At 39.8% G+C, this 25,035-nt stretch overlaps 4 protein-coding genes and 1 long non-coding RNA gene across 5 annotated transcripts; 2 read left to right on the top strand and 3 right to left on the bottom strand.

Annotated features, from left to right (window-relative positions):
• Positions 1 to 74: 74 nt before the first annotated feature.
• tmem17 (transmembrane protein 17) lies at positions 75 to 2,699 on the bottom strand. Its single transcript, XM_026176536.1, has 5 exons — positions 2,505 to 2,699; positions 2,240 to 2,343; positions 751 to 864; positions 494 to 637; positions 75 to 411 (listed from the first exon to the last, which is right to left on the bottom strand). The coding sequence occupies exons 1-5, from the start codon at positions 2,617 to 2,619 to the stop codon at positions 334 to 336; spliced, it is 555 nt and encodes a 184-aa protein (XP_026032321.1). The 5' UTR covers positions 2,620 to 2,699; the 3' UTR covers positions 75 to 333.
• A 74-nt stretch (positions 2,700 to 2,773) lies between these two features.
• Positions 2,774 to 5,816, top strand: LOC113027074 (tripartite motif-containing protein 16-like). The gene is made up of 7 exons (XM_026176535.1): positions 2,774 to 2,845; positions 3,045 to 3,651; positions 3,809 to 3,904; positions 4,189 to 4,422; positions 4,505 to 4,661; positions 4,772 to 4,816; positions 5,059 to 5,816. The coding sequence occupies exons 2-7, from the start codon at positions 3,070 to 3,072 to the stop codon at positions 5,577 to 5,579; spliced, it is 1,635 nt and encodes a 544-aa protein (XP_026032320.1). The 5' UTR covers positions 2,774 to 2,845; positions 3,045 to 3,069; the 3' UTR covers positions 5,580 to 5,816.
• Positions 5,817 to 8,167: 2,351 nt separating this feature from the next.
• On the bottom strand, positions 8,168 to 8,626 carry LOC113027490 (uncharacterized). The gene is made up of 2 exons (XR_003273063.1): positions 8,423 to 8,626; positions 8,168 to 8,337 (listed from the first exon to the last, which is right to left on the bottom strand). It is a non-coding gene; the product is annotated as an uncharacterized LOC113027490 (long non-coding RNA).
• Positions 8,627 to 9,148: 522 nt separating this feature from the next.
• On the top strand, positions 9,149 to 12,299 carry LOC113027071 (tripartite motif-containing protein 16-like). The gene is made up of 6 exons (XM_026176528.1): positions 9,149 to 10,005; positions 10,089 to 10,184; positions 10,703 to 10,948; positions 11,040 to 11,193; positions 11,296 to 11,358; positions 11,444 to 12,299. The coding sequence occupies exons 1-6, from the start codon at positions 9,412 to 9,414 to the stop codon at positions 11,971 to 11,973; spliced, it is 1,683 nt and encodes a 560-aa protein (XP_026032313.1). The 5' UTR covers positions 9,149 to 9,411; the 3' UTR covers positions 11,974 to 12,299.
• An 8,687-nt stretch (positions 12,300 to 20,986) lies between these two features.
• slc15a5 (solute carrier family 15 member 5) lies at positions 20,987 to 24,482 on the bottom strand. The gene is given in 10 exon segments (XM_026177109.1): positions 20,987 to 21,191; positions 21,459 to 21,567; positions 21,662 to 21,793; positions 21,914 to 22,102; positions 22,272 to 22,458; positions 22,548 to 22,768; positions 22,879 to 23,048; positions 23,382 to 23,604; positions 23,943 to 24,303; positions 24,306 to 24,482. Coding segments are annotated over 10 exon segments (1,893 nt in total). The 3' UTR covers positions 20,987 to 21,067.
• Positions 24,483 to 25,035: the final 553 nt, after the last annotated feature.

Genomic DNA, 25,035 nt, shown 5'->3' with positions numbered 1-25,035 from the left:
TTTTTCCTTTTTGCTTAATGTTAATGGCCCTGATAAAGACCTGATTTATGGCTGAAAAATCTTCATCTTTGGCTCTTTCTAACAAACGACAAAGGATTCACATCATGTTCATGTTTTTTAATGCAAAATGTGAAAACATATTAATAAAATAAATGTTAATAAAATACAAAAAATATATGTTAAAAATCCCCTATTTTCAATAACGGATCTTGAGTAGCAGCTACCCCGTGCAGCATGTCTAAGACAAAATGTGACAGTTTCTTGTTGTTAGCCTGTGACCCTGGAGATGTGAGCAGAGGTTTTGCCCAGATGTGGACGTCAGAGTGTGAGAAGTCAGTCAAACTGTCGCAGATGAAATTGGCTTTCTGTGTGTCTGACCATGTCGCGGAGCGCAACAAAACCAGAAATGGCCTGGGAGCATTCAGGGATACAATCCGTGTTAATAAATGTAGCTACGAAATTCTGAAAATGTTGATAATGCAACTTACCATACCTGTGTGAGTATGAATAAGGCAAGGATGATGTGAACACCTCTCTCCAGGGGCTGAACAAGGATGGCTTCATTAAAGAGCTGAAACAGGATTAATGGAAACTGCAGCAGGACGCTCAAGAGCCAAAATCCAGCCAGCTCTGGGACCTTCAACAAATACAGTCATTTGACAAGTTTTCATCTCTGCCGTCCACTCACTGGGTTTCTTTACATATAATTATACAAATATCCTTATTTCATATGTGAATGTATAAATGCACCTTTTGCTGCAAGTTCCCGGCATAACCAAGGTAGAGTCGAATAGCCTCGATCAGCGTCATCAGGATAAGAATAGTAACAAGGATGATTTTGTAGTAGTCTGACAAAGCAGGATACTGGTGGAAATAACAAGCCAAACAACACAGTTTATAGTCTAACACTAAAACTTGTATCCACTTTGTAATGTTTTTTTTTTTTAAATGCTACACTCTGAGATAAACTCAAGCAAATTTCCTGTTGCATTTTCAGATTTAATTTTTTAAAATAATAAGTATCGAAAAAAGTCAGATATTACTGTTTTGGGATTTTATGTCCAGCTGAAAACACTCAAAAAATATTTATGTGTTGACTTTAAAGCAACTGAAATATAAAAATTTTGCAAAGTGCCAAATGTGTCTCAAATGTTAAATCTTGTTCATTCTTCCACATCCTTGCTTTTAAACGTATGATGTGATTTTTTTTTCTGCTCCTCTTCATAACCACTTGTGTATTTTGGAATGTTTTTATTGGTAAGATTACAGTTCCTAACACACTGGGACAAAGTCTGTTTTTGAAAGAAAAAAAAACCGTGAAAACGTGGCACACGGTACTACTAAAAGGTCAAATACATTTAACATATTTTTAACTGAATGTGATTTTTGCTAAATAACTACACGGAGTATAAAAGGAAGCCAAGGTTTGTAATTTTTGATACACGATAGTCTTCTTGCTATCATGTATTCTCCTTTTTGTCTCAATAACCTTTAAAATTGGTATTTACTGTTATTTCAGTTGCTGTTTTGTCCAGTAACTATTTATGTTTCAGTGGTGAGCTACATATTTCATGTGGTGCTCACAAATAATTAACAAAAAACACTAAAACAAAATCTGAGCACCCAGTTGAAAGTTTTCCAGGATTTACTGCAGCTTCATTCCCTTTAATTTGTGCCCACGTTCATTGTATCCCACAAACATTTGTGTAACTTAGGGGCTTTAATTTAGCACCTCGGGCACAGGGTAGGTTGCAGAAAACATTCGACATGTTAACCTGGGAGACCTTCAGGCACCTGTGGAGTTTCCAGCATGACAGGATGGAGCACCATGTCACAAGGGAAAAAGTAATAACTAAGTGACCTGGTGATCATCAAATTCACACTTTGGATCCATGGCCAGGAAACTATGCAGCAGATGGTAGAGTAGTTAGCATTGTTGGTTCACAGGAAGAAGGTCCTGTGTGGACTTTGCATGATCCCCCTGTGTTTGTGTGGGTTCTCTCTGGGTACTACCAACAGTCAAAACACATGCAGCTAGTGAGGTTAGGTTATTTATTGAATCTAAATCGACTGTAGCTGTGAATGGTTGTCTTTCTTTGTTAGTCCAGTGACACACTGGCGACCTTTACAGGGTGGACCCCTGATGCTGAAATCCAGCATACCACAGAAAGGTGCATAACAATCTAAATAAGAGTGGAAAGGGTCAAGATTGTAAACCAGAATTATGTTGGCATAATACCTTAAGCTGCAGCATTACAGTTTCACTGATCCACCACCAGGGGAAGAACCACATGTTAAAGTACAGAGACATCTGGAGCTGGAGGCTTGAAAGAACTCGATTGTCTGAAAACAAATACAAACAGCAGAACATACACGAACCGAATAAGCAACCTAAGTGCAAATAAACTACTGGAAAGCTTAGTTTGAGTAAACAACAGCCATTAGTGCAGCTACATCAATGCTAACACCAATGCTAATTCATCAGTAACGTTAGCTGCATTCACCGTGTGCCAAAAACGCGTCGCGGTCTTTAGAGGAAGACTCCGTCCGACTCTGGTCAAACAAAACGTTGCGAGAAAAGTCCTCTAAATGTTTTCTAAGTGTCTCCGGGAGCTCCATGGTCCGCTAAATAAAAACATTACAAGAGGAAAACCACTCCGCCTCTTCCTCACTGAGAAACTGAACGCCGTTGTCGTTTCCATGGCTACCAGGGAAATCTCGCGTTCTGTGTTTAAATCTCGCATGGAATATGTTCTTTGTATTTAACCAGACACCTTTCCTCTTAGTGCTTTTATTAAATAGCGCATCTGCCTACAATATATTAATATACCACAGTGGTAAGTAAGTAAGTAAATAAATAATTTATAAATAAATATTAATAATGAACTTTATATTTGAGAAAAAATGTCTAACATTTAAAAAAAATAATAATAATAATAGAAAAGTAGCTCTGCAGATTTATAGGTGGAGCTACATTAGCTTTAGATTTTTGGACGTGTTTGGACAGACTATTAAATCACTTGTACTTTTGTTTCCATTGAAAGTGAAAGTTACAGATGTGGAACGAAGATGGCCGAGAGCTGTGAAGTACTACATTCCTTCTCCTGCTCCATATGCCTGGATGTTTTGAAGAATCCCGTGACTCTTCACTGTGGCCACAGCTACTGTATGGACTGTATAAATGGCTGCTTCGACCAGGAGAATCAGAGTGGTATTTACAGCTGCCCACAGTGCAGACACACTTTCAACCCAAGACCCGTCCTCAAGAAAAACACAGTGCTGGTTGATTTGATGGTAAAAATGTCTGTGAGAGCACAATCCAACATGCGAGTAAAGGATGAAGCTGGACCAGGGGATGTGGAGTGTGATTTCTGCACTGTGAGGAAGCTGAAAGCTGTTAAGTCTTGCCTGGTATGTCTGGCATCTTACTGTGCCACTCACTTGCAACCTCACTATAAGTCTGCTGTGTTTAAGAGGCACAAGTTGGTCGAAGTGTCAGCTTCCATACAAGAGAAGATCTGCTCCAAGCACGACAAGCTACTCGAAGTCTACTGTCGCAGTGATGGGCAGTGCGTTTGTCTCCTTTGTGTGATGGACGAACATAAAGGCCATGACACTGTCTCGGCTGCAGCAGAGAGAAAAGATAAGCAGGTAATAATATAGTTGTAGACTTCCAACCATCATCCATGCTGTTGTGAATTTCAATTTAAAGTTACTGCTAGAGCTTCATAGGGTTTTAAGGGATTTTTTATATTCAGCTGTATTTCTGTAATTTAAACTTTGATGATTTTGTAATGATGGCTTTTAGAAACAACTTGGAAAGAAGAAACAAATAATCCAGCAAGGCATTCAAGAAAAAGAGAAGCAGCTCCGGCAACTAAGACAGAAAACTAAAGGACTGAAGGTGAAGTTTTGAATCTGTGTTATGTAAAGTTTTCCTTAAAAATCTGTTTCTGCAAAGTAACCAGCATTGTTCCTTTATGTCCTCTTGTCCTATTCTCGTGAAGGTTTTTTGTTACCTCAAAGGAAAAAAAGTGTAATCAAGAATAAATTTGCCACTTCCAAAACGTCATGTAAATTCTTAACAAGATAAAATTATGAAGTTGTCTAGAAATTAAATAAAATTAATTAAATTAAGCCCTTAAACCAACAACTGTGAGATGTTAAATGGAATTTTTTACTGCTCAGGCTTCAAGTGATGCAGCAGTTGCTCAAAATGAGAAAGCCTATGCTGAGATTGTTCTGAAGGCAGACAAAAGGCGCTATGCCGTGAACGATCTGATCAGAGATCAGGAGAAGGCCACGTTGAGTCGCGCTGGGGAGCTTGTGGATCGGCTGGAGAAGGAAATCAGTGAGCTGAGGAAGCGAGAGGACCAACTGAAGCAGCTGTCGCTCACTGAAGATCACATTAATTTCCTGCAGGTGCGCAAACAGTCAAATACGTGGATCATATTGTGTGCAGGGCAGCAGTTAATGATGTGTTTATTGTTTTGCATGTTTACAGCACTGCCAGACCATTTTTGACTGTACAGAACCTGATCTGTCTTCTGATGTGAACATCCAACTGCACACACCTTTCGACTTTGTCACAAAAGCTATTTCTGACTTGAGAGACAAAATGGAAAGCGTGGCCAAGAGCATTGCACAAATATCTGAGACAAGTAAGATGAGAAGTTAGCTAAAATAATGCTTAGTAAAATCATGCTAATCATTTTTAATTAAATAGAACAGGAAGTGCTACTTTCAATAATATCATGTTTTGTACTTTTAGTTGAAGTTGATCCTGATCCCAAGACAAGAGAGGAGTTTTCTATGTGTGAGTCATTTGTTTAGTGTACATATTTTTATTCAGTTTCTGTGCTTTCCGTTACTTTGATTTCACTGAGTTAATATTTCCTGACATTGTACTTTTAGTTGAAGTTGATCCTGATCCCAAGACAAGAGAGGAGTTTTCTATGTGTGAGTCATTTGTTTAGTGTACATATTTTTATTCAGTTTCTGTGCTTTCCGTTACTTTGATTTCACTGAGTTAATATTTCCTGACATTGTACTTTTCAGATTCCTGCTGCATAACATTGGATCCCAACACAGCATTTGAAAACCTGTTGCTCTCTGATGGAAACACCAAAGTAACCTGGGCTAAAAAAACCCAGAGGTACCCTTACCACCCAGATAGATTTACCAAATATGATCAAGTGTTGTGCACTGAGGGTTTATCTGGTGTTTGCTACTGGGAGGTTGAATGGAAAGGGCCACGGGTTGAGATAGCCCTGTGCTATAAAGGAACAGAGCTGGAAGAAAGTGGCTTCGGCTACACCGACCAGTCCTGGTGCATTTCTCTTTCTAGTTCCTGTTGCGCTTTTTGGCACAATGAAGTCAAAACTAGAATACCCGTCCCCTGTTCCTCTACAGTGGGAGTGTATTTGAACCACAAGGGAGGGAGCCTGTCCTTCTACAGCGTGTCTGATTCTGGTCAAATGGTGCTCGTTCACAGAGTTCAGACCACATTCTCCCAGCCTCTGTACCCTGGGTTCATGGTCTCCAGAGGAGCCTCAGTTAGGATAATCACACCAGAGTAAAGCGACATCAGAAGCACCAGAATTACATCAGGTGTATCAGTACATGTTTATCACTATTCACAAAGTACTCTTAAGTATAATAATACAGTCTGTTGACTCTTGCTCATTATAGCTAAAGCGTCCTTGTTTAAAATATTTTTGTTTGTGAGGCTAAAGACATTAGGCTAACATTTACTGAACTGAATTTATTTGGCAAGTGTGTTTGTGCACAGAGGTCTGTTGTGTGTATACAGTGTTCAAGAGGGTGCAGTTACATAAACATGCACTAATATATTCATAGAGAAAATCCTCTACAGAAATGTCAATGCTGAGAATTCTTAAACCATTATGTGACTGTTTAATTATGTCGATAAAAGTGGAATTCTTCTTCTCAAAAGACTCATTTCTAAGTGTAATCTTGCAAATACAGATCCATAGAACTGCATTTTAAGACGCTGTTATTATTATTTTTATGGTGCACGGTGGTTAGCACTGTTGCCTTATAGCAAGAAGATCCCAAGTTTGACTCCACCATCTGGCCAGGACCTTTTTGTGTGGAGTTGTCATGTTCTCTGGGTACTCTTGCTTTCTCCCACAGTCCAAAGACAGGCAATTAGAGGGGTTTAGGTTAATCGGTAATTCTAAATTACCCATAAGGGTGACTGCGAATGGTTGCCTGTCTGGCGACCCGTCCACCTCTCACCATATGATAGCTGGGATAGGTTCCAGCCTATCCCAACTACCATAGAGGATTTTATTTGTATTAGAGATGGACCGATCCGATATTACGTATCGGTATCGGTCCGATACTGACCTAAATTACTGTTAGAGAAAAAAAAAATTAATCACCTTAAATGGCACGCAAAATGCACCCCACATAGCAGTCGGAGCAGTATGCATCACGTGATAGAGCGGCTGTGGCATGCCGGACCTGTCGGTGGTCTGGATAGCATGTGGAGCTTCGCTAGCAACCTGGCATTTCATCTCCGACAAAGTTATCCCCGAGAGAAGTAAAGCAAGTGTGTAAGTCCATCTCTGAATGTTTGTAAAGCATTCCCACGTTAAGCTTAACAAGTGACTGCCTCTCGCTCTCCGGCTGCTACTTCAATCGTGAAACTGCTTAAATGATCAGCTGATCGGCTTTTCTGTCGCGAGTCCGTCTGTCTTGTTTGTTTTTGGTCCACTTTGCACCAGAAAGAGCAAACCAGCGGCTGAACAACAGCAGCACGTTTAAGCTTGATCAGCTATTGTTAGAATGTATTTATTATTACTTTCTACACCAGGATCTTTTTCTACCTAGCTGACGCTGGTAACTGTGCAGGGGCGGATCTAGCAAAGTTTAGCCAGGGGGGCCGATAGGGCATTAACAGGGAAAAGGGGGCACAAAGACATACTTTTCTTTCTTATTCTCATTTAAAATGTCGAGCTTTTAATAAATAATTATCTGACACCCAAAGTTTTAATTTGATGTAAAATGAATAGAAGTCAATTACTGTATATAGTGACTATTAAGTCTAATAATACCCTAGTAAGCTATAGTACTTTTTACTTTGGGAAGGTACCATCTGTGCAGTCTGCAATTTTGTTGAAGAAAGATGTTGAATCTATTTAATATTTCTTGAAAAATAATTGATTTCTGTGCATTTTTTTTCACACTGCATCAAATTAAGGTTGATTACGTCGATTAAGCATCATGAGGTGGCGCGTGAGGGGTGGTTCCTTATTTTTTATTTATTTATGTTTGTTGTTGCTGGGAGTTGGAACCCTATTAGTTAGGTTGCTTAATATTTACGCTAAGTACTCTTTAAAATACCAGAATAGGGAGGATGGTGTAGGTCTAAGTTTATTAGATTGATCAGTATTGCTGAACTATGAAATATTTTTTTTGTATACAGGTATAACAGAATAGCTTTAGTGTAGTTGTTGTTTTAAACTTGAGTATGAACTTGCAGACTTGCAAAATGCAGCAAGATATTTAAAAAACAGTTTTGTTGATTAAAAAACACTATATCGGATTCTAGTGATGGGACGTTCTGTATCGAGGCTTCGGAGCGTGTGTCGAGTAATGGAGGGGGCGTTTCCGCGAAGCGCGTATCGAGGCTTGCTTCATTTATGGGAGGAGCTGAAAATGATGACGTCCGAAGCCTCGCTGCCCGGCTGTACCACGTGACTGGTTCATGAAGCGGTTCGAACTTTGCCGCAAATAATCATTTTCCATACTGCCATCACTACAATATACATGTTTTACACACTCCTTTTGTTGTTGACATTTACAGGCTGTGTGCAAAATGCCACACTCTTCAAATTCATGCCAGCTATTATTTTTACGTCCAGTAGGTGTCCTGCTAGAGCAAATGAAGCTTCATGAAGCTTCGCGTTTGTATATTATTTAACCTCTTAGGACCTGGCGTCCACATATGTGGACATCACATTGCAAATTCAAATTTTATTTGTCACACACACACAACCATACACAGTATGACATGGGGGTGAAATGCTTGCTGTACAATGCCCGACCATTAAATGACAGAAGAAAAGTTTTACAATATTTACAATTTACAGTTTACTTCTGTCACGGGCTGAAAGCAGGGACTCAAGCGCAGAGCAGGTTGATGTCTCAGAACACGATTTATTTACACACCCGTGCAATAATATATACAGTGACGGGAAATTCAGGGTTCCAGGGGATTAGGGGAAGGCTCTCTCTCTCTCTCTCACGCTCGCTCACGTCCTCACACACGTTCGTACCGCGGGGAGGTCACAGGTCCGGGAAGATAAGCTGGAACAGGGAAAGGGAGAAATCACTCACAAATCACGAAGGCAGGGCGTAAAGGTATAAGACCACGGGAGCTGGAAAGGTAGACGTCAGTAGCGCAATCATCCCGCGATGAGAGGATCTGTGACCCAGCCTCAAATAAGACGGATAATCAGCTGATCGCCAACAGCTGTGAGAGCCAAGGGCGGGAGCCAGCTGTGAGCTCCGCAGGCAGAGAGATAGGGGGAGAAAGAGAAAAAGAAAAAAACACAAGTGTAGCCTTGTGAGGCCGGCTGGGCAGGCACGGGGACCATGACAACTACAGAATTTACAAATTAATTAACATTTGGGTTATTTAGACCAAAATACTCAATTTTGCTTTACAAGGGCCTGATATCCACTTACAAGGACATTATACTGCTACTGTTCTATCAAAATTTTAAATGAATATGCTCATATGTGGCTCTTATTTTTCTTAAAAACAAAAATAAAGTAAAAAAAAAAATCTGGTAATTCTTTGTTTTTACATTCATCGGGCCGAATATGTCCAAATATCAAAGAGAAACTAAAAATGCATGCCGTGGAAGAGTTCAGGTCTTAGGAGGTTAATGTTACAAACTCAAAAGTGAAACCAAATTCTGCCAACATAAGAACCAAAATAACAAAAAGGAAATAAACTTATTTAATTGCTTTAAAAAAGGTTTTGCAGCTCACTAAATCATGTATATCTACTAGCGCCCTGTGGTTTGGCCAGAACGTGAAGAATAAACTCTAACTTAGCAAATTACTTTTTTCAAAATAGCCAAAAGGAAAGCAGGGGTTGTTTTACTGACCTGTATCAAAATGGCATTTTTTTCTGAAAGAGAAATAGCTTTGAATCTAGGTAACAGGTCATGACTGCATTTGATGAAAGGCTGATACTTTCACACAAATACTTTCACTTACTTCCAGTTAATGCAGTTATTCTTTAAATCAGAATAGCGGGCATTTATTGTGCTGTCAATGAGGTCTTGAGTGCCCTCCCACTAGGAACAAGCTGCCTTTAAGCCACTCCTTCCTCAGAGAAATAGAAAGTAACTTCTCTTGTGGAGGAAGAAAATGGCTCACGCTGTGGACCTATTTGACTGCTCCGTATGTTTGGGATTATTGGAGGATCCAGTGACTACTACTTGTGGACACAGCTACTGTATGAAATGTATCAATACTTTCTGGGATACAAAACATGACAGTAAAGAAACTTACAGCTGCCCTCAGTGCAGGCAGACTTTTAACAGAAGGCCTGTTTTGAAGAGGAACACCATTCTGGCTAACTTGTTAGAGGAACATAAGAAAACAACCAGACAAGGAGCTGCTCCTACCGTAGCTTCTGATGATAACATCTATGCTGCACCTGGGGATGTGCAGTGCGACCTTTGCACAGGGAGGAAACGCAAAGCTCACATGTTTTGTCAGGTGTGTTTAGCCTCTTACTGTGAGGCTCACCTGGAACCTCATTTTCAGGTGCCACCGCTACAAAAGCACAAACTAGTAAAAGCTTCTACGAGGATCAAAGAAAGCATCTGCAGTCGTCATGACAAACTTCAGGAGCTTTACTGCCGCACCGATCGGCAGTTCCTGTGCCTCATGTGTGCGGTGGATGAACACAAAGGCCATAACACTATATCCGTCACAGAAGAAAAGCAAGAGATGCAGGTTAGTCAGTTTAGTCCCATGTTGTAAACATTTGTTGCACGGCATTTATGAGGTCCTGAAAAGTTTCTGCATTTGTTTAACAGAGGCACCTGGAAAAGACCAAATGGGTAATCACAGACAGAGTGCTGGCTTCAGAGGCCAAAATGGAAAAGCTGATGGAAGCTGCAGGCTCTATAAGAGTGAGTGTTATCCCCAAACATAAATATGCATTTGTTTGGTTCAGCAAAGGATTTTTTTGTGTTTTTAAATACATAATAAGTAATAAGTTTTATATCATTTTGAGTGGAAAAAGTATGTAAACCTTAAAAATTAGCAGTGCAGCTAAGGGGGGGGGAAATCATTTGTTTTCAGCCAGTGCGATGACAGCTGTGAGTCGGTGCTCTGTTGACATTATTTCAAAAGGTTAGTGGAACTGTTAGAGTAATACAAGATTCATGTTTGGGACTCAGTGGCAGGGGTGAACAAACCTGGCTTAGAATCAATCATTCATTTAATGTAAAAAAACAAAACAACAAACAGTATTTAAAATTAATAGGAGTATTAACTACTACGTGTCCTAAGCCAAGATGCTGAGCACCAAATTGGTGTGAGAGTTTACAAGTCAGCAATTCAGTCAGTGATTGAGTGTGACTTGTTTAGTTGGCTTGGATCACTATTGTAACAGTCATAGCAGGCAAATAGTACATTTTTCCTACAGGACGCTGCCTGGGAGGTGTGTGATGACTTTGAGCGGGTCTGTGAGGAACGTATCCTGCTGTACACCCACTTCCTGAGGAAGAAGTGCTCTGAGATGAGAGAGAAAGTTGGAGAGGCTGAGAAAGCTGGAGTGGACTGGACCGAACACCACCTCGGGCAGCTGAAGCGTGAAGTGTCTGAGTTAAGGAGGAGAGAGAGTAAAATCTGTCAGCTTTCACAAACAGAGGATCCCATTCAGTTTCTTCAGGTTATGGCTGCTTTTTGATACTTTAGGCTTATGTCTCATTTTGTATCCAGTTTGTGAGGTTAAATATTAATATTAATGTTTCCCTGTGCAGGGCTTCCAAACCCTGGGTGACCTCCCTGTGCTCACAGACTCACACAGAGAGCTTGACAACTTGACAAAGTTCGTCACTGCACAAAAGAATAAAATGAAAAAGATGAGCGACGAAGAAAAAAGGGATCTGACGGATTATTCTGGAAAAATCATCAGTAAGTGTGATCATCTGGGATCATTTGAGATTTTTAAACATCATAACTGTGGTCTCATGTTATTTACTTAAAAACTATGCTTTTTGTGTTTTTCCTTACAAGTGTCAAGAAGGACAAGGCCGCAGGAGGGACGGACAAGGACAGAACTTGTGATGAAATATAAGAGTAAGCATGATGTTAATGACTACAGACATATTTGAGAGCTTAAGCGAGTCCTTCGTAATCAATGAGTTTTTCATTTTCCCTGCAGACTCCAAAATCGAGGTGGATCCTGACACTGTAGCAGCTTGTCTTTACCTCTCTGATACAAAGAAAGAGATATCATGGTGTGACAAGGACCAGGCTCATCCAGATCACCCTGACAGATTCACATACTTTTACCAGGCTTTGTGTAAAAAGGGCCTCAGAGGAAACCACTACTGGGAGGTGGAGTGGGATGGTGGCATAGTTGAGGTGGCTGTGTCGTACAGAGGGATAGATAGAAAGGGTTCAGGGAAAGATTGCTGTTTTGGCCACAATGCTCTGTCCTGGAAATTAATCTGCTCTCCTTCTGGTTGCACATTCTGGCACAATAATCTTCACAAAGGTCAAATTCCTCCGGCTGTCTCCCACAAAGTAGGGGTACACCTTAATTATGAAGAGGGAACGCTGGCTTTTTACAGCGTATCTGGAGTTGAAAGTTTGACACTGCTGCACCAAATCCAGACAACCTTCACCGAGCCCCTCTATCCCGGGTTTTCTGTGGATCTTGGTGCAACACTGAAAATAAGCAACATCTAGCTGGCACGGCTGGCAGCCTTAAGCCAATTTCCCTCGGGATGAATAAAGTGTGATCAATCAATCAATTTTGTGACCGGTTGTGAGTTAGATTTCCTGTTCATGAAGTTCATCCAAAAACAAACTTTTTCAAACTTGTGTTTATTGATCAGATCACTCTAAGTTATTGATAAGGCAGATGTTATTTCGAGGGAAAATAAAACACAATTAAGTGCAATAGCATCAAATAAAAATGACCTTTGACTTCTGACAGCCGTTGGTTACAGCAATGCTGACATTAACCTGCTTGTGACGATTGCCTAATGAGAAATAAAGATATCAGTTTAAAATTGTTGACATTTTTAATTCCCTCTCAATGATTACTCACACAGTGACCGCACACACTGATCATCCCAAAGTAAAGATTGAGAGAAAATGAAATCCATGAAGGATACCAAAACACTGAACATGCTAATGACATCATTGAAAGCAGCATCAGTTTCATGTGATGTATTTGTAGAATAATTATATTTTTAAAAGAGTTTTTACATGAAAATGTGTTTCTATTTTTTACTTCATGTTGTGTCTCCAGTTGTGTGTGAACGTTCGATTAGTTCACAGAGTACAAACAATTCAGCCTCCACGTGCTGAAATAAACCTAAAAGAAAATCAAGTGTGTCAGGTGGCTGGATGGGGAAAAACTGAAACTGATGGCGAACCTGTTGATGAGCCGACGGTGGTGGACGTGTCTGCCATTGAACCAAAGGTCTGTAAGAAACACTGGCCTGGTCTTCCTGCCGGTGTTTCCTGTGCAGGTGGATATGGAACAACCAAAGGATTCTGTCAGGTATGTTTTCTGTGATTTCAGTGGAAACTTGTGTTCTGTTGACAAATGTATAAAAAAAAAAGAAGAATATAATCTGACATATTAAAATCCTCACAGGGTGAGGTAATACCAGGATGCTCTGTAGAATCTTGACCACTTTGTCATGGGAATTGATCCGCTGCTGACCGCAAGGCACTGCAGTGGAGACGTTTGACTTCAGATGTTTGGTGTAAAACCAAAGCTCTCAGGAGAATTCTCGAATACTGTAACTCTACATGAGTACAGTAATGGAGTATTTTTACTTTGTCGCATCATTGATTAACATAATTCAACGTTTTAACATAATTTATTTTAAAAGAATTTTGTCTGTGTGCGTGATGCTGTGCAAAGCGTCCTGCATTAGAAACAATGGAAAACTATCCACGTCTCTCATTTTCAGCGTCTCGTTTGATTTTTGATGCAGTACGCTCATTTGGCCACACAGCGGCGCTGCTGACTTGTTAAATAGCTCAGCAGAAACATTTCAAATTTTATTCAGCATTCGTTTCGTGTCTTATTATGAAAACGCCTCATGCGTGACCTCATCAGAAGCTCAAATGCTATTACGGCAGCCATAAGTGACGCCCATATCAGGAGCGACCAGTTTCTGGTCAGGCTCTGGTGTGCTGGATTCAAAAGCCAGCCAGCCCTCATAGAACCCCATGTTAAAAAGTTCAGTTTCTCAGCATCAAGCTAAAGTAAGGGTTTTGTTCTGAATCAACATTAACGTTTAAGAGATGGATGGACTAAAAAATATGGACCATGGAAGAAAATTGAGAACAGTTAAAACATTTATTTTATCTTAAAATATCTGAATAACTGGAGCTGCTTTTATTTGCACTCATTTATCAAAAAAGAGGAAACACATTAGCAGAGGAAAAGTCATTTTCAAAGCATTTTAAACAATGAAAAGTCCTTGTGAAATCTGAGGTAACATACAACTAAACCATCGGAAAATTAAATTGATGACTGCTCACTATACGGCTGAATGTATGAAATGCTTCAATGATAAATTAAAAAAAAAAGACAGAATTTATGAACTCAAGGATAATCATACATATAACAATTACAGCTGTAACCATTAGTACACACATCAAGTTCAAATGATGTCCATTTCAAAGTAATTGCTGGAAAGGACATTGTCGAACCCGGTACAAAATTCAGGATAAGAACTGTAAGTAAATGGCACTTCAAGGGTAGCTCCACAGGTATGAGCAACAGGCCTTCTGTTGAGCCCAGTTTCAGCATTAAAGCACACACAAATTTTGTCAACACAGATCACAGAAGATCCTGTGCAGAAGTGCAGGATTTTTTCAGCTTTGGTTCATCAGTGTTTTTGACATAACGCTGAAGATGGTTAAAGGTTGTCTGTTCTCCCTGAGACAGTATCAATTTTGTTGTTTCAAATAGCTGCACTACTCTTTTGCCTGTGGCCTTCTTTGTCTCATACAGAGACAACACACTTTCCTTGTCTGACAGTTTCAGCTGCAGACGTGCCATGGGTGTGGAGAAGCAATCCATTATATACTTTGGCTCTTGGAGAATGGCCTTATGAGCCATTGTTTCAATGGCAGGATGCATGTTGTTCTTAGGTGATGGGAAGTGGGAACCCATCCTTGTAGAAAAGGTGAAGCAGGTCCTCTTCATCATTTTCATCCAATGTGCCTTTTAGAACTTTATCAACAGCTGATCTCTCAACAGGAGGGAGATAGTTGAGAAACGATGTACGGTAATCAGAATGTCTACATCAACTGATGCCTTTTGACAGCCTCACAGGAAAGACACCATGATCTAGTAAGCCTTTTACCCATATCTGCCCAACTGCTTGCCTTTTAGCCTCACAAAAGTCTGGCCTCAGCCTTGGAACTCGTTCAGTTTCACCTTCACACTGTTCCAAAAATTGCTCCCAAAATGCAGTGTAAACCTCCCTTGACACCCCAGCGTCATCAACAGCATTTTCATTTACAAAGTTCAACTTTAAAGTCACATTCATTATGCTACTGTCCATAAATACAGTCAAAAGATCATCAACAACCTTTATCCTGCCAATTGATACACGTAGGGGGCTCTGTGGATCTCCTGAATTTGATGGGGAAAGTTGGTTGCTTGAATCTAAAGGCAAACCTTGTGCGATGATATTCAGTCCATGGTCCTGGGTACAAGAAAAAACATGCACTTTCCATAAGAAATGTAAATGAATTATACAGATTCTAAAATATCAATGTTCTGAATATGTTTGAAATTTATTTGTGCAAGTACTGCAGTAATTGACAGCAGACACATTAACCCTTCAAGTTCATGAGACTCTTCTTCAATCTTTTACCTTAGCCTATTAAAAATCATGAATGTTCTTAAAAAGTCTACAAAATATGTCAATAGATTTTAAGACATTGAAAAAAGATACACCTCTTTATTTTCAGCCTACATGTCTCACTTACAAGAGTAAAAGGATGTATTACAGTGGCGTCCACGTTACCATGGTAACGGCACAGCCAGATAACTTTATGAAATTTCAAAACATATGTGCACTTAACCAGTTATGTTAATTAACCTGAACATATTTACAAGAGTTAACATTAAAGGCTTGCATATACAACAAGTGTTTTTCAACAAGTTACTCGCCTTCTCAACCCCGGTGTTTTATGCTGTCTTGTTCTTTGACTTACGGAATTTTATACGTACTTTGTCTTGATGCATGTGTATGATGTCCTCTTGTGGGACCTCTCTTGACCGCAGGAAATGTTCTAAATCCTCCTCCATTTCTGCTCCGTACCGTACCGCACCCTTCAACAGAACCGCCATCAAAAAGTAGCAGGATCTTTTGCGGACGCTCGCAAAACTTTTGCAAGATCCCGAGTAACTTTTGCGAGCGCTCGCAAAAGTTCTTCTCATTTTTTTCTCCCATGTCCCTTGCGGGGCTCCGTACTGTACCATACGAATAATATGACCGACCATACAGAAAACATTTGCTTGGCCTGCTAATGTGACGCCTCGACCAAAAATCCTGGCCACGCCCCCTGCTGTGACATCACGTTCCAAAGAATCAAAGGATCAAAGGCTCAAAGAGCGCTGACGTCAAATTCGCAGCCACGAAAGTCTATAAATACCCCCTCTTCACCGTTGCAAACACAGTTTTACTTGGAACATTTTCAGAAACAGCGAGTTGTGTTTAGCAAACCAGAAACCTTTCAGAAAGGGACTATTTTAAAGTTAAATAATTAAGCACACGTATTTTTCTTTCGACACGTTGCATTAAGCTTTTAAAGAAATGTCACGAGAAATAGTCAATAATTCACAGTCTGACAGAGCGATTCCAGCGGAATCAATCGAACTATGTGGGTTAGTGGAGAGAGAAATATCGGAGCCTAGGGACCTTCAAATGAAAATACAAGAACTCCAGTTGGAGTTAAGCACCCTAAAGCGCGAAAAGAAATATTACAAAAAGAATTACTATCGCTTTAAAAATGAGCGTGAACAAATGAGTACAGATGTGCATGACAGGAATGTCCACTTTAGGGAAAGCATGGTTGAGCTTGAAGAAGTGACTCAACAGTCAGATAACATCCAAGCTCTAATTGTTGCAGAGAATAAAAATTTGCAAGCAGAGGTTAGAACCTTTCGGATGATGCTCCATGAATTTCAGGAAAAGGAAGCATCTCTGCTTGAGCAGAACAGCAACATTGTTGCTGAGTTGTCTCAGATTGAAAGGGAGAGAAATGAACAGAAGAAAGAGAACGCACATCTCAAGGAAGCGTTAGTGAGACTTGAGCACCAAGTGGGAGAAGCTCACCATAAAATATCAAAAAAAGAAGAGATAATAGAAAAACAGAATAGAGAAATAGATCACAAGACTGAACAGATAGTTGAGCTGAAAAAAGAAATCTGTACTCTTCAGCGTCGGGTGAGACAGGCTCTGGATGACAAACAGTCACAGGTGGAATCTCTGGAGGCTAAATTGCAGGAACAGGTTAAAGCCGTTCAAATGATGCACTGTGACTTTCAGGAAAAGGAAGAATATCTCCTTAAGGAGAACAGCAGCATTGCTGCTGAGATAAACAAATTAAAAACAGCGAACACAAATCTCAAGAAACGTTTACAAAATCTTGAGTATCAAGAAAAGACAACAGAAAGTCTGACACTGCAAATATTTTGGCTGAAAGAAAAAGTCAAAGAGCAAAATTTCAAGATTGTTCATAACGAAGATCTCATAGATGAACTTTATGAACATCTTAAAATGAAAAGAGAAATAATTAATAATCTTCAGGATGAGCTGAGAAGGGAGGAGGAAGAAGAAATATTAGCTGCTGTTCACAACATCACTGGTGAACCTCTGCAGCTGGAGAATCTTGCTCCTGAACCCGAGGAGCTTTTTTTTCCTGCCTTGGAACCACCTCCTGATGTGGTCCCGACACAGGAGAATCTTGGTCTTCAACCTGAAGAGCTTGATTGTCCTGTCTCAGAACCATCTCCTGACGTGGCTCCGACTAGTGGTTCATGGCGTCATGGTGCCAAACGCCTACTTAAAATAGGTTTAGGTGTTGCCGCAGTAGGCCTTATTATACCTGCAGCTTACTGGGGCTTTTCAATGCTTAACAGTGATTGCCTATTTAACTCTGTCTATGGCCTCCTTGAGCCATATTGCCACCTTGGTGATGGATTAGGTCCCTTTTAAAGACTAGTAATGATGGACTGCTTTTCATCCACAGTCCAGAAAACCATACGTTGTTCATGTTAGACAACGTGCGCAACATTTAGCTAACTTGTGCTCTCATTTTTCTTTTCTTTTGCCTCTCACCCCCCAACCAGTCGCGACAGATGGCTGCCCCTTCCTGAGCCTGGTTCTGTCAAAGGTTTCTTCCTGTTTAAAGGGAGTTTTTCCTTTCCACTGTGCCTAGTGCTTGCTCACAGGGGATCATTTGATTGTTGGGGTTTAATTTGTTAAAAAACACAACAAATTAGGTGAGGGGTTCACATAATAGAGAGCACGACAAAAACTACAAATTTTTAAAAAATTTGTTAGTTGCAAATCAAAATAAAGACAACAATTTCTGAAAAACATCTCTTACGGCTCTGTTTATTTGCTTAAATGAACACTTGTATTTTTTGTCATAGAAGAATATATACATTGTCTTAAATATCTAATAATTTTAAATTTAGCCCTGCACTCCATGAGATAAACTGAGATGAGATAAACTGTGGCACAGACGGCTGTCGGCCTGGCGAGGGAGAGTTCCTCTTCAACCTCCAGACGGAACCCAGTTTGTTACTCGCAGCATCGCAAAATTAGACACAGCAATTTCTTAGAGTCTGGTTTAAGTCCTGAAATGACATCTCCTTACCTGTCACGGTTCTGGGTCAGTTTGAGCCAGTATTTTGAGTTGTTATGTTTTGGTGTGTTTTTGCATTATGGATTGTTTTCTTATTCTCTTGTGGTGCTTTTGTTGGTTATGATGATGATGATTATTAATCTATGTTTTAGTTATTCTTGTTTAGGGATTAGTTCTTAGGTTTTGTGTTCTCATGTTTTTTGCTGGTTTAGTTCAGTGTCTAGTCTGTCTCTCTCTGTCCAGTCCGTGTCTTAGTTTAGTGTTAGTTTAGTGTGTATTGTTGTCCTGTTTCCTGTTTTCCATTCCCTGATTACTTCCCTGTGTATATTAGCCCTGTGTTTGCCCTTGCTCAGTGCCGCATCGTACCATCGGATGTGTGTTTTATACTGTGGTCAATATTTTCGTGTTCACTACCCTTGTTCAGTTCATGTTTTAATTTCTCCAGCAATAAAGCTGAGGTTTTGAGTTACAATTCTGTGTTTGAGTCCTGCATTTGGATCCTCATCTCTGCCTGCCCGCACACAGAGCCCTCTATTTAAAATCCAACTCTTACCTGAACTCTCCTGCCTTTCTGTCTCTCTTGCTGCCTTGTAACGCACCACCCCCCTTTTGACATTAGATAATGGTAAATCAAACCTGCACTGCAGAGAGGTTGGCATGACAGGAAGTCGAGATGATAACGATAGACCAGCCTTCAAACTAAGACGCGTGATGTATAAAAGTCTTTCTGCTGAGTAAAGGACAGTTTGAGTGTCCTGCTGGCACCATGCACTGTCTTCACAAGTTTCTTCTTTGTTTTCTACCATGTCTACAAGGCATCAGTGTGAACATCAAATATACCTGATTTATCTTACGGCTGTAAACGGCACACTAACTTTATCATCTTCTTTTTTTTTAATTTACCAGAGTTTTCAACAGGAATTTTTCATGGAACAAAAGCTTCGGACAACTCGATACCCTACATGGGATCAGTTCAGAATAACAAGGGTCAACATGTCTGTGGAGAATTCCTCATCACTGAAGACTTTGTGCTCACTGCTGCACACATTAATAAAGTGTTATCTTCAGGACAAGCTGCACATTTAAAATTCAGAGTTAGAGACAATAGTGCAGTTTCCAATATTAGTGCACTGATTGACAAAGTGATAAAAATAATCTCTGAGTACTTCTTTCTCAGTTAAAAATCAAGAATCAAACAGTAAACAATTACCTTTCCTCTTATTATAACTATCTTTTTTCTTTTAAATAGTAGTAAAACTGCATCAAAACACTGATTGATAAATGTTTTTTTTACCTTTTCCCCCTTTCAAGTAAATAAATTAATACTTTTAAGACATTAAGACATATTTGATAATAAACATAACATGAGCAATTCAGCTACTTCAGTGTCCAAATAGTGGGAAAAGTGAAAGTAGCTTGGACGGAATTGGTCGCAAGGGAAATCCAAATAGCTCAACACAAATATATGAATATTTCTGAGGTTTCTGCTGTGTGAGTTAAACAGTGGATATTTTTAAGTCTTTCCCAAGATGCTTGTTAAAATGTAAAATCTGACATTTGGCACTTTTTGATGACTCTTACCTCGTTAGTTTTTATATCAAGGTGTAAAATGTAATAACAGCTCAACTCCCTGAGAGTTTAGGAGAGAATTTCTATTATTCTGCTTTTTCTTGTGACTAAACTCCTCTTTATTTGCAGTTTTGTGAAAGACTTGAATGATACAAAACACATAATAAACAATGTAACATGCCTTTTTAGTATTTCATTTTAAGGCTGATTTTACAGCTTCCTTCATGCCTAAAACTGAGCCCAAAGAGACTTTGAGAGGATGATTTCTCTGTAACTTAAGTCTCATTTATGTTGCATTATTTATATTTAGAGCTTTAAACATAGAGGGTGAGTCTTTTTGAGTTTATTGTGTTGTAAGGTAGAGGAACAAAATGAAAACAAGCTTTTGTTTGTTTTAAAGCGATGGGAAACTACTGCTAAACTGACTCAAAGTAAAGGATTGCTTTTTCTGAAATGACTCAAATGAAGGATCATGATAATAATTTGTTTACTGATTTTAATAAACTATAATTTACCTTTTTTGATGAGGTAATATTACAGTATACTCTTAAATTCATGTTTGCATGAATAAAATAAAGTTGTGATGACACGCAGTTAGAGACATGTTTGATTAAATGCTCATTTCATATTTTTCACATCAGTCCTAGAAATTTCTTGGTGACAACATAATTGATTAACAGAAACGAGGACGGTACCTTGGATGCTTTGTCCTTTTTTCCTGATAATTCACTGGAGAAACCTTCACAAAAATACATATAGTTATATAATGTTTATTTACTATTTGTATTGAAATTTATCCTGATATAAGATGCAATAATTTAAAGGTAGTTATACTCTTTAAATGTTTATATATTTTTCAAAGTGACGGTTAAAAACAGATTACGTTATTCTGTTTGTGTCATGTCTAAAATTGATCACGTTTAAGCACACTTTGTTTGGAAAAGTGGTTAATAGCTTTAAGTCTGATTTTCATTGTGAGGAGAGCTTGAAATATGATTGCTTTGTAATTGCAGCTACTGTTCAGTCACGTAAACGGAGTCATTGCTTTAGCTAAACTGCCTTAAAGTAAGGACCATGCATACTAATAATAAAATTCTTTATTGAGTTTATTGTACTAATATTCACCTTTTCAATATAGAAATGTCACAGTTTACTCCTGAATTCACATTTATGTAAATAAAACAAAGCTCACAATTCATGACGTTTAATTAAATACACAATATACGTGAAAATAAATAAAATATGCACACTTCATATATTACATTTTTACATTTTTACAATTTAGTCAATCACTATAAATTTTGACTCGGTAACAAAGTGCTAGCACCAGTAACAGAGGACATTTTAGAGAAATCATTCATAAAATGCAGTCGGTGCAGTCTACAGTGTCGTAGAAGCGCAGACAGGCCTTGTAATGCAGCAGCTTCTCAGTCAGAGGGCTGATGGTCAGCGCTTTGCCCTGAACACTTAGGTCCACGTACCTGCACAACATTAATGTAACAAGAAATACACTTAGAGCTGTGATACTTTTTTTTCTTTTTACAAATATACTTGTAAAAACATGCTTTGAATAAAAAGTTTACACTGAAACCGTTTAGTTATCATGTTTCTTATATCAAACTCTATGTATGTGTTTTTGCTAAAACATCAAATTCTTTACCAGCTGTTGATATGAACCTTCAACAGACTGTGATGGACATGGAACAATCTAACCTTTATTGGATCATCGTCTACCTGTTTTACTGTACCTGTATGACACACTCCAAAATGCCAGGGTATTTACAGCCATCAGTGTGGCCAAGAGGAAGAAGAATCTCTCCAAATTGCCATCATGCAGTGTGCTTGGGTAAAAGCTTCCTGTAACAGAGCACCACAGTGTTTAGTACCAGTGCCTCTATGTCATTTGTTAGTCCTGTATTTGTATTTTCTTGTTTGTTTGTTTGAATTTTACCTCCAGAGAGAAAGTACATCAGCTGAATAATAAAGGCACCGAGAAAACATCCCCCTCCATAGGACAGAGTGAGGAAGTGCAGGGCGATCCCTCTGATGTGGTTCGGGGTGAGCTGGAAAGAAATGAGGGAGCCTGCCAGACAACAGAAACTGTATGAGCATGTCTCCTGCTGCTTATGTGCCACATTATACTCGTTTCACAAATCAGAATGATATGCACAAACGGAAACATAACAGTAAGTCTCCCACTCACACGCAGGGGTGACGAGAGCTTCTGCCAGACCGAGCAGGATGTACTGAGGAGCCAGCTGGAAACACGGCATGGAAGAAACTTGCAAAAGCTTTCCAGAAAGTGTCTGCTCCACCAGGGGGTAAGACTTCCTCTGCAGCTCAGTCAAACCTGCAACCAGGACCGACAGAGTGGCACATGCATGGCCCAGAGCTGGAGGGGGAGGATGGACAGGGTGGGGTGATGAGAGAGGGGGCTGAGGAATGGGAGGTTGTGATTACAAGACAAAAAGAGGGAATGAGAGGAGATAAAGGAATATTTAAGAGAATAAATAACGACAACATGCGAACTAGTTGGGGCTTGCATGCATGTAAATACTCACTAATACGTTTTACAGGTGCTGGAGGAGTTTTTTCCATGGACAGGTAGCAGGTCATCACACACTCCATCAGTGGCGCTAAGAGCAGCAGAGGCAGGATGCTGATCACATTCATGGCAGCGATGGGCAAAAGGTGGTCCTTCAGGTGAAGGTTGGAGCTCATCGTCTGAATGTAGTAACCTGAGGGGATCTGTGGGAGGCATATTTCTTAACCAGACCTGAAGGCGATTAAACATGTCAGTTTTCTGCTTCATGCATTATAATTTCTCAGGGACCTACCTGTGTGAGGCAGACTCTGTAGAGCAGCTGAAGCCCATAAAGAGGGAAGAGCTTGGCCAGGACTTTGGCATTCTCCACGTGAGTCTCACTGTACCGGCCACCATTATTCTCTTTCGCCCGGTCCAGCCAAGATGCTACCTGCCCGCTCAAGTAGCGATAGTGGAGGCAGCACATCTTGAAAGAGTTCAAGAAAACTCCCAATGTGGTCAGTAATGATCCACCTAAGCTCAATAAAAGCATGAAGCACGAACAGTTGAACGTTTTGTGGCCTGTACAAAAAAGGAGACGAGGAAAAGGTTTTCTCTTTCTAATCCTTTTTTTGGTATCTTACCTTTCTTGGGTTTGTAGGTGAGGTTACTGCGCATCATGTGTATGGCAATGAGAGCCAGCAGCACTGAGGTGAAGGGGATGAGGAAGCCCAGATTTTTGGCCACAGATTGCTGGATGTAAGCAATGCCCAGAAACACAACAGTGGAATTCAGATTCACCAGCCAGTAGAACCTAAATTAAGAGAAAAAAAATCTTAGAGTGAGCCAGTGATATTGGTCAGACTTAAATCCAAAATATCTTTGTGCTAATTTCATCATCTAGGGTGGTTCAATTTAAACTTGTTTTGTCTATGAAAGGAGGAGTCCTTAGAGGAAACCCCCCATGCACTCTAGTATAGAATTACCATTATGTCAGAAAGGTTTGTTTGTAATATAATAACAAAGGCATGTCACTACTACTTTTTTTGTCTGAAATCAAACCATACGAAACCCAACCTCGCAGAACTAAAAATGAATCTACTGGTAAACTACATGTATGATGCGTCAGGGTAGCCTCATCACCCACCAGTTGAAGAAGGTCAGGAGCTGGTGCTGGTTGTAGCCCTGCAGGTTGTAAGCTCCCATGGGGCAAAGGATAGCTCGGATGCCACCGATGCCCAGTGCAGCAGCCAGCAGGCCAGTGTAAAAAAGAATCTGCTGCTCCCGAGACCCCAGCTGGTGGGTCATGTGGTGGCTGTCGATGTAGAAATCCTCAAAGGGAAATGCCACCACAGGCAACATGGCTGTACCTACAGTGGCAGATGCATCTAATGATTCTGAGTGATATTTTCTTTTTGGCAATGGTTGATTTGATACATTCATGAGATATGTAGTCAAAAAAAAATTACTGAAACAAATGAAAAGAAGTACAAGGTGCCCACCTGTTTTCCTGCCATTTAAAAATAAAAATAAATACATTATAATATTACAACATTATAAACAGCTGTCATCGCCTAACATCAGATCTTACTCTAGTCTTGCTTTTCACAATAATACAGTCCAAGATGGTAAACACTGTTTTAGAAGTCATATGGCTTCAAATTCTTGGCAGCCAACTTGTGTCAACCTTTAATCCCTTGTGTCTTACCAAAGAAATGAAGAAACGCACACACGTATAGCACCTTAGTCCTTCCTAGACAGGCTTCTGCAAACCAGCCAACCAGAACAGGGGTGAGTGTGCTGGCTCCTATGAAGCACAGGTTGACTGTTGCAGCGAGGTAGTTGTCATATCCGAGCTTCACAGTGCAAAATAGAATCATGTTACATACAATCCCAAAGAAAGTGAACCTTTCAAATAACTCCACAAGAAGTACACAGATGATCACTTGGAGCTTCTTGCGAGGCTTCTTTCGTGGTCTCTGGTCTAGATGAGGCGTGTGGGAGATACGTCGCAGTGGGCTTCTGCCCTCCGGGAGTCTCCTGAAGTCTCCTGCTACCATCCCGGGCAGCTCTTCTGCTTGGTGGGGTGAATGCTGTCGGTAAAGAGCTTTGAATGAGAACTGCTGCCCTTGTCGGGAAGGAGTAACAGAAGCTGGAATCTCACAACCAGGTGTAACTCTGACACTGGACACGTATACTCAGCCACACCCACCTGTTTTCTGCAAATGGCCATACCTGATTCGTCCATCTTTATTTTACGGGGAAGTGTGGATGTATTACTCAGATTTCACACATTATGAAAAACTATATAAGGGAGGAGTGATGGATGGGAGCTATTTAGAGGACAACCCTAAAATATTTCTAATATTTCAAAGATAAACATGTGGCTGTTTGATTTATTTATTTTTGTTTTTTTAAATAATGATCTTTAATGCTGTGAAGATAGCATTATTATCCAGATCAAACGGGTTCAATTTCACTTCAAGTCATCTTATAAGATACCTGGTATAAATAATGACTTAAATAATGTTGCCAATGAATGGTCTGTCATGTGATGATAAATATAATCAGTTTATTAAGTGGAGCTCTGGAGTAGTAGTAGTTAGTTTCTGGGAATACAATAAGCCCAATAACTAATGTCTCCCTTTGAAGGTTAATCTTTCCATGATTGAGGTTAACCACGGTTGCTGACATGCTCACTGTTTTCAGTTAACATAATCACAGTTGTATTGTGGGAACGTACAATATTATTGTAACATTAAAAAATAAACAAGTGCAGAAGGTTTTACAAACACTCACAA

This window comes from Astatotilapia calliptera, chromosome 7 (genome assembly GCF_900246225.1).
Source record: "Astatotilapia calliptera chromosome 7, fAstCal1.2, whole genome shotgun sequence".
Classification (NCBI taxonomy): Eukaryota; Metazoa; Chordata; class Actinopteri; order Cichliformes; family Cichlidae; genus Astatotilapia; species Astatotilapia calliptera.
Note: the sequence above shows the minus strand (reverse complement) of the source record. Positions and strands in the feature narration are given on the sequence as shown.

Excerpts from the sequence above, each read along its gene's own strand:
- tmem17 (XM_026176536.1), bottom strand. The coding sequence starts at position 2,619 with ATGGAGCTCCCGGAGACACTTAGAAAACATTTAGAGGACTTTTCTCGC. Across the intron at positions 2,344-2,504 it reads CGACGCGTTTTTGGCACACG|ACAATCGAGTTCTTTCAAGC; the intron begins GTGAATGCAGCT and ends ATTTGTTTTCAG. Across the intron at positions 638-750 it reads CCGGGAACTTGCAGCAAAAG|GTCCCAGAGCTGGCTGGATT; the intron begins GTGCATTTATAC and ends TATTTGTTGAAG.
- LOC113027074 (XM_026176535.1), top strand. The coding sequence starts at position 3,070 with ATGGCCGAGAGCTGTGAAGTACTACATTCCTTCTCCTGCTCCATATGC. Across the intron at positions 3,652-3,808 it reads CAGAGAGAAAAGATAAGCAG|AAACAACTTGGAAAGAAGAA; the intron begins GTAATAATATAG and ends GATGGCTTTTAG. Across the intron at positions 4,423-4,504 it reads ATCACATTAATTTCCTGCAG|CACTGCCAGACCATTTTTGA; the intron begins GTGCGCAAACAG and ends GCATGTTTACAG.
- LOC113027071 (XM_026176528.1), top strand. The coding sequence starts at position 9,412 with ATGGCTCACGCTGTGGACCTATTTGACTGCTCCGTATGTTTGGGATTA. Across the intron at positions 10,185-10,702 it reads AAGCTGCAGGCTCTATAAGA|GACGCTGCCTGGGAGGTGTG; the intron begins GTGAGTGTTATC and ends TTTTTCCTACAG. Across the intron at positions 11,194-11,295 it reads TTATTCTGGAAAAATCATCA|TGTCAAGAAGGACAAGGCCG; the intron begins GTAAGTGTGATC and ends TTTCCTTACAAG.